This window comes from Stigmatopora argus, chromosome 5 (genome assembly GCF_051989625.1).
Source record: "Stigmatopora argus isolate UIUO_Sarg chromosome 5, RoL_Sarg_1.0, whole genome shotgun sequence".
Classification (NCBI taxonomy): domain Eukaryota; kingdom Metazoa; phylum Chordata; class Actinopteri; order Syngnathiformes; family Syngnathidae; genus Stigmatopora; species Stigmatopora argus.
Window position 1 is genome coordinate 12,508,960 of NC_135391.1, and position 11,259 is coordinate 12,520,218.

An 11,259-nucleotide genomic window follows, 5' to 3' on the forward strand; every position below is an offset into this window, starting at 1 on the left:
TACAATTTTTCCCCTGTAGTAGTGTATAGTTTTGCTGACGTTGCTTGCAGTAACATAGTTATGGCGACAGTCGGCAGTACAGAACCCGAGCTTGTCCTATCCGAGGGCGTATGTCTTGATGAAGAGAAGAAGAGTTCTTTCTGCCATTACATTCTCCCTCAGCCAGGTCGAAGCCGCCAGTAGTGGAGGACAGGTCATTACCAAGCAAGCAAAATGTTGTCTGTGCGAGTTGTTGCTGCGTTGGCCAGGACTCTACCTAGAAGGGCCGGATTAGTAAGTTTCTAATTCAACACTCCCCATCCTTCAAATGACATTCGGCCGCTTAATTTAATTCATACGCAATCTTTTTTCGCGTGAAGGGTAATGCTGAAGAATCAGTGTTGCAGGCCTCGCGCTTACTAATGCAATTTTAAAATCTCTTTTTCTAACACCCCACCGAGTGAGTAATATCGTGGTTAAATTTCTGTCGCTTTGCATGCTGAATAGTGTTGCTTTTTTTACGTTGCCCTTGTGACAGCGCCTGTGCGAATGTGTCATAGCATTCGTGCTAACCTAGCGGCTAGTTAGCAGCTCATTCAACCACGCTTTGAAGGTCAGCTCATCTGGCGGCCAGAAACCGCGTCGTACCATCCTCCTCATTTATAATAAAACATCCTCGCTGTTTATTTATAGCCTTATTAGCGTCGTATTTATCTGAAGTGAATTAATTCTGATTAATGAATACTAGGTGTCCAAGGCTGTGCCGGCCGCCTGCGTTGGGGTCAACCACCTCCACACACACCGACCATGGCTGCAGAAGACTGGTAAGCAAGACAGTCATACTTGGCTAGAAAGTTATTAAAGGTCATTGTTTAGATCATGACTTTGTTTTTTTGTTCAGGCACCGCCGAGGTTTCCTCAATCCTGGAGGAGAAGATCATGGGAGCAGACACCTCTGCTGACCTGGAGGAGACCGGACGCGTGCTGTCCATTGGTGACGGTATTGCTAGGGTGTATGGTCTGAGGAATGTCCAGGCTGAAGAGATGGTGGAATTTTCCTCTGGACTCAAGGTCTGTCCACAAGGTCACTCATAAATGGCACCAAATGTAGGGAAATTGGAGGTTATTTGTAGGAGAGATACTGCATGGATAGATGAACAGAAAATACATTTGTAGGACTAAGTTTGGATAGCTGCCATGACAATACTTACCAATTTACTGCAAGTTACAGTGATGGTCCCGTTGACGCCGATGGATTGGACATCTGTCATTGTCAATTTTACTTAAACGTGGTCATTGACAGTCCTCCTAATCACAGCTAATAAAAGGCTACAGAGTAAAATAGAAGCTTCACTTTCTAGACATTTTTGCTTCATCTCCTTCAAAATTTTACCCCCTCCCTCCTTATCCATAGGGTATGTCTCTGAACTTGGAGCCCGACAATGTCGGCGTGGTGGTGTTCGGTAACGACAAGTTGATCAAGGAGGGCGATATAGTCAAGAGGACCGGTGCGATTGTGGACGTTCCCGTGGGTGAGGAGCTGCTCGGTCGTGTGGTGGATGCTCTGGGAAACGCCATTGATGGAAAGGTCAGTAATGGTGTTGGAACACTACATCGAGTCACAAGCCTTTTGATTCAATTTGTGATTTTTGCATCTCCAAAGGGTCCTCTCGGGTCCAACACGAGGAGGCGTGTGGGTCTGAAGGCCCCAGGTATTATTCCTCGTATCTCTGTGAGGGAGCCCATGCAGACTGGCATCAAGGCCGTAGACAGCCTGGTGCCAATTGGAAGAGGCCAGCGTGAGCTTATCATTGGTGACAGGCAGACTGGGTGAGCAGCCCTGAAATGCATTATAATTATCTATCGGGCTCTCGTTTAACGTGGTGGTTGCCATTGACAACGCTAGATTTTTGACCCATTTTACTATGAGAATTGGGAAGCAAATCATGGTCCACACTAAAACATCAGCAGTTTCTGCCTGAATTAACTGGATGCTGCATTGCTGTAATTGGCAGTCAATGAATTAAAAGTACATCTCTCTGGAATTGTCCATTTAAAATTTTAAACCTTTGTTCTTTAGGTAATTAAAGAACTATTTTTGTTAAATTAAAAAAAAGAGCTTAAATGTAAAATATGCAAATATTTAAAGGGACATTTAAAATTTTCATTTTTAAACCATTTTTGTTCTTAAAATTGTTTTATTTAACAAATGTAGTGTCGTTTGGAACCGTAACTAAAATCTATTTGTTTTTATTTTAACTTGTTTTTCCCATCCACAAAAAAAATGTTGATCTATTTGAAAACTGATCACAGCAAATATGAATTTACTGAAATATGGTCAAATATGGTTCTGTGCTTTCTGCAGCAAAACCGCCATTGCTGTCGACACCATCATCAACCAGAAGCGCTTCAACGAGGCCACCGACGAGAAGAAGAAGCTCTACTGTATCTACGTGGCCATCGGCCAGAAGAGGTCTACTGTGGCCCAGTTGGTGAAGAGGCTGACTGACGCCGACGCCATGAAGTACACCATCGTGGTCTCGGCCACCGCCTCCGATGCGGCCCCCCTGCAGTACTTGGCCCCGTACTCGGGCTGCTCCATGGGCGAATATTTCCGCGACAACGGCAAGCACGCCCTCATCATCTACGACGATTTGTCCAAGCAGGTGGGCGATAAGGCCTTCTTTAGCTTCTTAAACTTTCTAGGAGCATAACTGGAATACCAAATGAAGGTAACTGGTTTATTTACCTCAAACCTCTCCATATTAGGCCGTAGCCTACCGTCAGATGTCCCTGTTGCTGCGTCGCCCCCCGGGTCGTGAGGCCTATCCCGGCGATGTCTTTTACCTTCATTCCCGCCTGCTGGAAAGAGCCGCCAAGATGAATGACAATTTTGGCGGCGGCTCCCTCACCGCCCTGCCCGTCATCGAGACCCAGGCCGGCGACGTGTCCGCCTACATCCCCACCAACGTCATTTCCATCACTGACGGACAGGTACGCACGTTGCTTAACCTGACACTTCTGCTTTTGCTGCTTGTCGGGTTTACTTCCTTTACATCCTTCTTCTCTTGTAGATCTTCTTGGAGACCGAGCTGTTCTACAAGGGCATCCGTCCCGCCATCAATGTCGGTCTGTCTGTGTCCCGTGTGGGTTCTGCTGCTCAGACCAGAGCCATGAAGCAGGTAACAAAAAATTGCCCTTTTCTATAACTAGCATCATGTACTTGTTTTTAACTAGGAAAAACATCAAATTGTTTGAATTTAGATTAAATGAAACTTTTTTGATTATCTAATGAAGAAAGAAGGACTTCTATTTTTTAAATTGCTTTAATTTGACTCAATTATGTTTTTTTAAACCGTTTTCTCGATGGATGCTTTATTTAACTTATTAAATTTCTAAAAAGAAATTCAAATTTAAATTGGTCCATTTGTGAATTATTCTGAAGTTTTAAATTCTTTCACTGAAATCTATATTTTCAACAGATCTGTGAAACAATTGAAATTAACACGTCTCTTAATTTTTAGATATCTAAATGGCCTCATTCATCTGTTCTCTTAATCCTAATAGGTCAATTCATCAATTTCATGATATTACGATACGAAGTTGCGGCACGGTCAACAATACTTGTCAAGTCTTTCGCGGCAAGCATTCAAAGGCCTTCAATCGATTCATTACATTATATGGAGTTCCATTTAACCTAATACAAAGCAATGTTTTCTTTTTTGAACAAAATGCATCTTTAAAAGCTTGTGATATCAATCAATATTTGCTGATTCTTGCTATTGTTTCTCTACTCCAATGCTGGTGCAAGAGGTGATTGAATTCAAATAGGCATCGGCTTGTTTTGGCTGATAACAGTGTTTATAATTAGACAAGTGTGTGGGCTGTTTTGACTCGGCACAAATATCTCTGTAAGGTAACAGTTTGGTGTATTATTCCATCTTAAAGGTGGCCGGTACCATGAAGCTGGAGCTTGCTCAGTACCGTGAGGTGGCTGCTTTCGCTCAATTTGGTTCCGATCTGGACGCTGCCACCCAGCAGCTCCTGAACCGAGGTGTCAGGCTCACGGAACTGCTCAAGCAGGGACAGTATTGTGAGTCCTGCACAAATCCTTCATCTGCCCTCTTTCTAGGGGCACAGGGTGGCTAGATCAGACCACTAAAAGTCTTCTTACTTTGTTCCTCCCGTCAGGTCCCATGGCCATCGAGGAGCAGGTGACGGTCATCTATGCCGGTGTCAGGGGGCACCTGGACAAAATGGAGCCCAACAAGATCACCAAGTTCGAGAAGGCTTTCCTGCAACACATCCTCAGCCAGCACCAAGACCTGCTCTCTGCAATCAGGTAAGATCCTTTTAAATTTAAGTTAGTATTTTAAGAGTTAAAAATAACCTGAAATTCCCAATGTTTGCCTTTTAGGGCTGATGGCCAAATCTCAGAGGCATCTGATGCCAAACTGAAGCAGATTGTTCTGACCTTCCTGTCCAGTTTTGAGTGAGCATGCGTACCAATTGAGTTAATCTCTAGTGCCCCTTACCATTGTGTGAACACGCATCGTCGAAACCTCCATGTACAAAGTTCTAATAAAATTTTACAAACCTATTGAGCTGTAAAATGATTGTTTGGCCAGATTCTACTGCACATGTTGAAGGTTAGTGATAACTCCTGCTGTTCACTGTAATAATGGAGGAAAATCGACATGTTGGTGATTTGGTTCGTTATGCTGTTTGTCAGGATGGAGGCAAATGTTTATTATGATGAGGAATAAATTCTCTTAAGTTAACCAGTTATGTAGTGTCTCATGTAAATGAAGTCCAGCTCTTTATAGTCAAAGCACCCTATAAAAAAGTGCTCTTTTCCTAGTGACAGCACATGTATACAAGTTTGAATGTACTAAATGTTTATTGTAATACACCAGGTGGCAGTATATACAGTATGAAAGTTTCACTTTTCATGCTGTGCAAGGGATAACTGGAGTGCAAAATGAAAAAAGTGGACTGTTGAAATCTCAAATTTTACAATCTTTTTTTTACTAATAGAAATCTTCAAACCTTGAGATTTAAATAATTGACATTTTATCACCAGATTGTTTAATTTTGGAACTTCGATATGAAGTGAATTAAGTGGCGCCGAATGAGAATGCTGCAGTCATGAGTGTATAATTGTGAGACGAGGAGATATCTTCAAGCAGCTGCACATGACAACATAACAATGCTTTATGCACACAATGAGCTGTGTTAGTTCACTGTCTTAACAATTCAGCTCTTCCATTTAATTTAGCAGTTCTGTTGAAGCAACACAGTTGAGTACTGGGCTTCTGCACTGCATGAGCATGTAACACGATGCACGTTGGGCCCCACCCTGGTCAAATGTGACTGTTGTGTATTGCTACACTATACTATACTTATTTCGTGAACATAATACAGCAGTAACAGCCATGCATTTACTTCATTCTTTGCCCAACTGGTTTTCACAACATCTGACACCTTGAGGCTTTATTGCAAGCTTTGCTGCATAGTTGACAAATGATTGTCTTCCTCACACACGCTCTGTTGTATAAATCCCAAAAATTACACCTACAGCTTTGTTAATCACACTGAAACCAACATTGCTATTCGGGTTCCTCTGGTTTACATTTGCATTTCAAAGATAATTTTCATTGCGTAAGCCGCCAGCATAACTCAAGTCTCTCTTTCTTATAACAGTCCGTTTTCATTCACACATTCCGTTGATTAAACTATTATCAAAACTATTTACTTGTATTAAAAGTACATATACAACATGACAACCTACGAGAATGGAAATGATAAAACAAAATATTCCTTTTCATGAAAAAAATACGAAAATGGTTGTTTTATTCAAATTTTCAACATAGTTCACATAATGGAAGAGGAACCTATGGCAATAAAAGCCACGTGAGACATTTCTGGTTTGCTTAAAAACAACAATATCAAATAAATTAAGCAAAATATGCTCGCATTACCTTACAGTAAAGACGATCAAAATTTAATTCATCCATAAAATAAGCTAAAACAGAATGTTAGTCACCCCTTATTTGGAACATTTTTCAAATGCAGGTTTGAATACAAAATGAAGTAAAACACATGGCAACATATCCTTATTTCACAGCAGGGTACCTACAAACAAGCAATGAACCGTGAATAGAAAAAATCTGTAAAATACATTAATTTAGTAGATTAAAGTGGGCATATCATGAAAATTTGGCTGCTTTAGGCAAATAAGGTTGGGTAAAAAATGACTTCCATTGGATGTACACACAAGCAGGCATTAAATATCAAGCTTCTGATGAGCGGCACTTTTTTGTTTACACAGAGATATGAGAGCTGGCTGAATTACACGAAATAGGACCAGCCATCCTCTAAAAATGGGCAAATTCCAAAAAAAAGTCTATCAAAAAGGTCTTATAATTCTGTCACAAAAACTTGATAAACTCATTGCCAGGCATTGAAAAATAATCACATGAAACCAATTTTAAAAAAATGAAAACATCAAGTTATTTACAAAGACGTCCCATTCCGTGCATTTATTTTGACTATTACAGTCTCGCTGTTGCAACCTGCTGATGACATTGGGACACTTTAAGATCAGTGGCCACTTGTAAGAAAATACTTTTAGAAGCCTGCAATGGCGAGGCACCATTGATCAATTATTATGATATTATATCAACCAATGAAGGTTTTGACAGGTACCAGGCTCTCCCTTACAAGCCTGCTTGCAGTGAGCACACTATTTTCGCAGCAAATGGAATTTCATCCGTTTGTGACGCATGCCATAGTTTGGGCGTGGTTGTAAAAACGCACCCCTATGCAGCATACTCACAACAATCAGTCTCCAAAAGTTTTCTGAATCTCAGTAAAGTGCAGATGCTGCCCCTCCTCCACAACCTCTCCTGCAGTCAGGGGGATTCTGTGATAAGAGGATTCAGTCAGTGCTGCCATAGTGGTTGGAGTTGGGTGGGCTTCGCTGTAAACTGGTGTGCTGGCCTCCTTCCTCCTGGGACACACCCATCTTGATGGGCTGCTGGAAGAAGTTGGACACGGAAAACACCTGCAGGAGAACTTGTGTCATTCCAAAAACAATGCTCATGGAAGCAAAAGTGTTCACACTTTGCACTATATAAGTAGTGCAGATATTTGTGTTAAAAAAGAAGGGTAAAGGTAGAGGTAGTCATTCAACTGATGTTAAAAGGGGTGGTACTCACCGTAAAGAAGGCCACGGCGCCACCGTTCAGGAGGCCGGCGAGCACGTCGCTCCAGTGGTGCTTATAATCGGACACGCGGGTCAGACCAACGTAGATGGCCGTGGCGAACAGGAAGAATTGGAAAGTGGGGCGCAGGAGCCTCGCCCACTTGGCCTTAAACCTGGCTTGGATGTATAGCTGGCAACATGAGGAAAAATATTTCAGGGAATTTTATTTTAATTATATAAAGTATTGTAAAGTAAAGTGGTGTAATTTTAAGAGATGATAGAATGAAAATGAGCATTGTAGCGTATTGTCACAAATTCCAGTTTAGTAAATGTTAGCATGGCACTATTGCTCGCTTACTTGTTCCTTATTTGCATTGTATTATTGTTTAAAAAAAACTGGGGGAAATGCTTTTCTGCAGTTATGCTCACTAGGTTATATCATAGGTTTAAGTACACTACACAAGACAGGAAATACAGACCAGACAAAGGGAACAAAAAGTCGCATGCAAAACAAATTGGTCTGGCACACTGGAAGCCACAACATTTACATCCCAATTAAAATCTATTGAACAGTGAAGACATTATATTAAGAAAACAAAATTATTCTGTTTTCTTTCAAGTGGAAGCTGAGAAGAAAAACTGTGTACTCACAACCAGAAATAGCATGCAGTACATGGAGAATGATGAATGGCCTGAGAAAAATGACAGCCTGCAAAACAAAAGAATGATTAATTCATTAATAAAATGCTTGAGATGTTTATGAAAATTAACGATCTTGCAGCAAAGTATTAGGATTTTATTTTAGCAGATTACTTCTACTTGAAAACACGACCCTTTGAACAAGTTATATTTTAAATAATCTTTGTCCAATGCTATTTCAAATAAAGTGAGACATATATTTGACATACAAAAAGAAACAATACAAATACTTGTTTCTTGCTTCATATTTAAAAACAAATTCAACAGTGTAAGGAGTTAGAGCATTTTTTTCGACAATTAAAAAAGAATTTTAGAAAAAGATACTTGTACATTAAAAAAAGTACTTTAAATTACACTTGCAAAATAGACTTGTTTTAAGCTAAATATTGTAAATATTGCAACATGATGTTCACATGTCAAAATTGATGGGGCGTGTCATATTGAACAGACGTTTATGTTCATCAAATCAATTTAAATTGCATTCCAACTCAAAACCTTTTTTTAAAATGGTTATTTGCCTTGTATTTGCATTTTATAGGACAAAAATCTACGAAATGGTCATAAGAGCAAGACAGAAAAATGACATTTATACCTTGCTTCGTCCACGAGGAACTGATCGCCGGAACAGGTGAAATTTTCCACAAATGTTCCATCTTTGCAGTTGATGCGGTCCCACTGCGGCTTGCAAACGGCCAGGAAGTGCGGCCGCAGTCGCCCGATGGAATACTTGGCGATGTCCGTCAGCGACTGGTTGGCCGCCGCCCCAAACAAGTAGCAGCCCACGGCCTTGTAGACGCACATTGCATATTTATGGCTGAGCATCTTGCTCTTGGTGTGGTTCAGGTAGATGGAAAGGCACTCGCCACAGATGATCTAGGAAGAGAGGAAGAATTGAAGGCACCTATAGATAACTTCACGATATTGTCAACTTCTTTTTGCTTACAACGATGAGTGTGAAGGGGATCATGACGCCCCCCAAGAGCTGGTAGGAAACGGTGTCCTCTTTGAGGGGGTAGCGGATGGACTCATCATCGCAGAAGAATCCTCGCTTGAACGGGCTGTGCTGAGGAGTGAGGATGAAGAAGGGAAGTCCCACTGATGGAAGATGGAGGAAACTGTCAGTGAATCATTTTTACCTAGAAAACTGTGGCCGGTTTGCATGTGCAAAAACAAAGAAAAAAAACACTTTGCATTCCACCACAGTATTCGAGCAGATAGTCGCTTGCTGGTCACTTCTGTCCTCTGATTGGCTGTCCATCAGGAGGTGACCAATACACATTAAGCCACAGTATGTCTTTTTTTTTTTGCTGAAGAGCAAAAATATCACTGCCACCTGGTAAAAAAAAAAGCTTGACAACTTGTCCTAAGTACAAAAAATGCTTTCCATTCTGCCATTATATGATATTTTACTTGTTTTTCGTAAATGGCTCAGTCATCACATGGCCATGTTTAGACCAGGGGTGGTCAATTAGTGCAGGTTTTTAGTAGATATCCATCCGAATCAATGCAATTTTTGTTTCACCGGTACGTAACCTAAGCCCATATTTTTAGACCAGTAAAAATAATACAAAGTATATTGCAACCAATATTACAGGTGTCATCAGTTGACTACAGTCTGTTGTTGTTTTTTAAGCAGAAATCTTATTGATTAAACTGTTTGTACCACATCGGTTTGAAAAAAAAGACCAGGACCCACTGCGACTCCATGTGGAATAATTGCCCACCCCTAGGTTAGACACCTTTGCAAGGTTTATTCCTTACAGAAATTGACTGAAACACTCCTAATATTGTGGCTCGTCTCTACGTCAGCCTTTACAAAACACGATATGACAACACCATTGTTTCCTGGCAGGCGGAAAAACAATAAACACTATCCAGACAGTGTGACTCAGGAGACAAAAAAGCTATTATTTACCAATCACTTCATTAAATTACACTTGATTTCTGAAGGATGGCCTTTCATATACCCGATTGCCACACAGGTGTCTTTTGCCGTGTAGAACCAAGTTGATTACTCAGAAAATGTGAGTAATGTTGTGAGGGTTGAGCAAAATGTGACTGGAAAAGTTGATGACATGAGTGAATAGCAGTCAACAGCAGACATTCCAATGAGAGTAATAACACTGATGAGTCACATGGAACTAAAAACTAACTGGTGGATGCAGATGCATAATGCCGAGTCAGTGCATCCATTCTGTCCCTGCTGTGGGTTTCTTGGGATTACAAACAAATACAGTAGTGAACTATAAATAAGACTTTCACATGGAAACCTCACACATACGCACACATGGGGTGGAATTTTTTTCCATCTCCCTACCTGATATTCCCCACATCAAGGATCCTAGTGTGTATTTAAACGTCTTTAACGCCAATCTCCTTCATAAAAAGCACTTGAGGAATAAAGCATTAGGGGGGAATTGTTGTTTGGGCAATTTCAAACTTTTTGTAGATAGAGAGAAATGAATAGATGAAAGGGATGATCGGGGAATACATACCCAGAATGAGGCACGTAATGTCCAACAGGATGACTGGGATTCCAGAAACTTCAAACATAGTGTCTTATATTTAGTGTAAAAATAACTTGCGGAAAATCAAGGGAAAAATAATATCCGATTATTTTATCCTTCCGTTAACACTGTAAAACACACTTTATGTGCCGTTACCCAACCAAATGCAAAGAGCGGAAATAAGATGAGGGTTAAAAAAAGATCCAGCTAACTCGTCCACAAGTGGACAGCCTCACGTATGTCGAGGTTTTTCCGGAGCATCATTCCACGTTTGAGGAGAAATTCCCGGTGAGCCACCGCACAAACCAAGCGCCCGGTTAACGCTGTGATTAATGGTGCTTTCGTGTTCAGCCAGGAGAAAACACAGCGATTAACAGCGTCTTGTCCTTAAGCGTGATTTTGAAAGCCACAAAGAAAAAAATGTATTCGTGATAAATAACAGGTGACAGAAATTCAGTGGTTAAAAAAATCTAATTCCGTGCCCTATTCAAATTAGAACGTCTAACAAAGAGAAGTAGAAACGAATTCAGCAAGTTGTCTGTTTTTCGATGAACACTGAAAGCAGCACAGTGCACGGTAAAGGGAAGTAAGCGGAGCCAATCAGGTGCGAGGAGAACCCTCGGACGATGGCCTTAGCGTGGTTCCGCCCTTCTCGCCTGTCAATCATTCTGACCCAGCTACACTCGTGTTATTAGAAAAAGTGCCAACGCTGCATTGTTTGATTAGATTTCAACTAAAGTGGATTGCACGCGCTTTCCTAATTCTTCATTTAAAATGTTCTAGCAACTTAAAGGGGTTTATTACTGAGTTTGATTTTGTTCGGGCAACGCAGTAATACATTTACAATAGGAAAAAGTGCAGTCAATA

At 40.9% G+C, this 11,259-nt stretch overlaps 2 protein-coding genes across 2 annotated transcripts; one reads left to right on the forward strand and one right to left on the reverse strand.

The window, feature by feature from the left end:
- The first annotated feature begins 106 nt into the window (after positions 1-106).
- Positions 107-4,579, forward strand: LOC144074682 (ATP synthase F(1) complex subunit alpha, mitochondrial-like). Its single transcript, XM_077601236.1, has 11 exons — positions 107-273; positions 728-803; positions 881-1,050; positions 1,394-1,567; positions 1,643-1,809; positions 2,345-2,645; positions 2,749-2,973; positions 3,054-3,161; positions 3,928-4,072; positions 4,171-4,321; positions 4,397-4,579. The coding sequence occupies exons 1-11, from the start codon at positions 214-216 to the stop codon at positions 4,473-4,475; spliced, it is 1,656 nt and encodes a 551-aa protein (XP_077457362.1). The 5' UTR covers positions 107-213; the 3' UTR covers positions 4,476-4,579.
- A 969-nt stretch (positions 4,580-5,548) lies between these two features.
- Positions 5,549-10,916, reverse strand: LOC144074502 (phospholipid phosphatase 1-like). The gene is made up of 6 exons (XM_077600971.1): positions 10,381-10,916; positions 8,829-8,980; positions 8,478-8,758; positions 7,838-7,895; positions 7,200-7,376; positions 5,549-7,045 (listed from the first exon to the last, which is right to left on the reverse strand). Exons 1-6 carry the CDS (start codon positions 10,436-10,438, stop codon positions 6,920-6,922), a joined length of 852 nt encoding a protein of 283 aa, XP_077457097.1. The 5' UTR covers positions 10,439-10,916; the 3' UTR covers positions 5,549-6,919.
- Between the last annotated feature and the right edge of the window lie 343 nt (positions 10,917-11,259).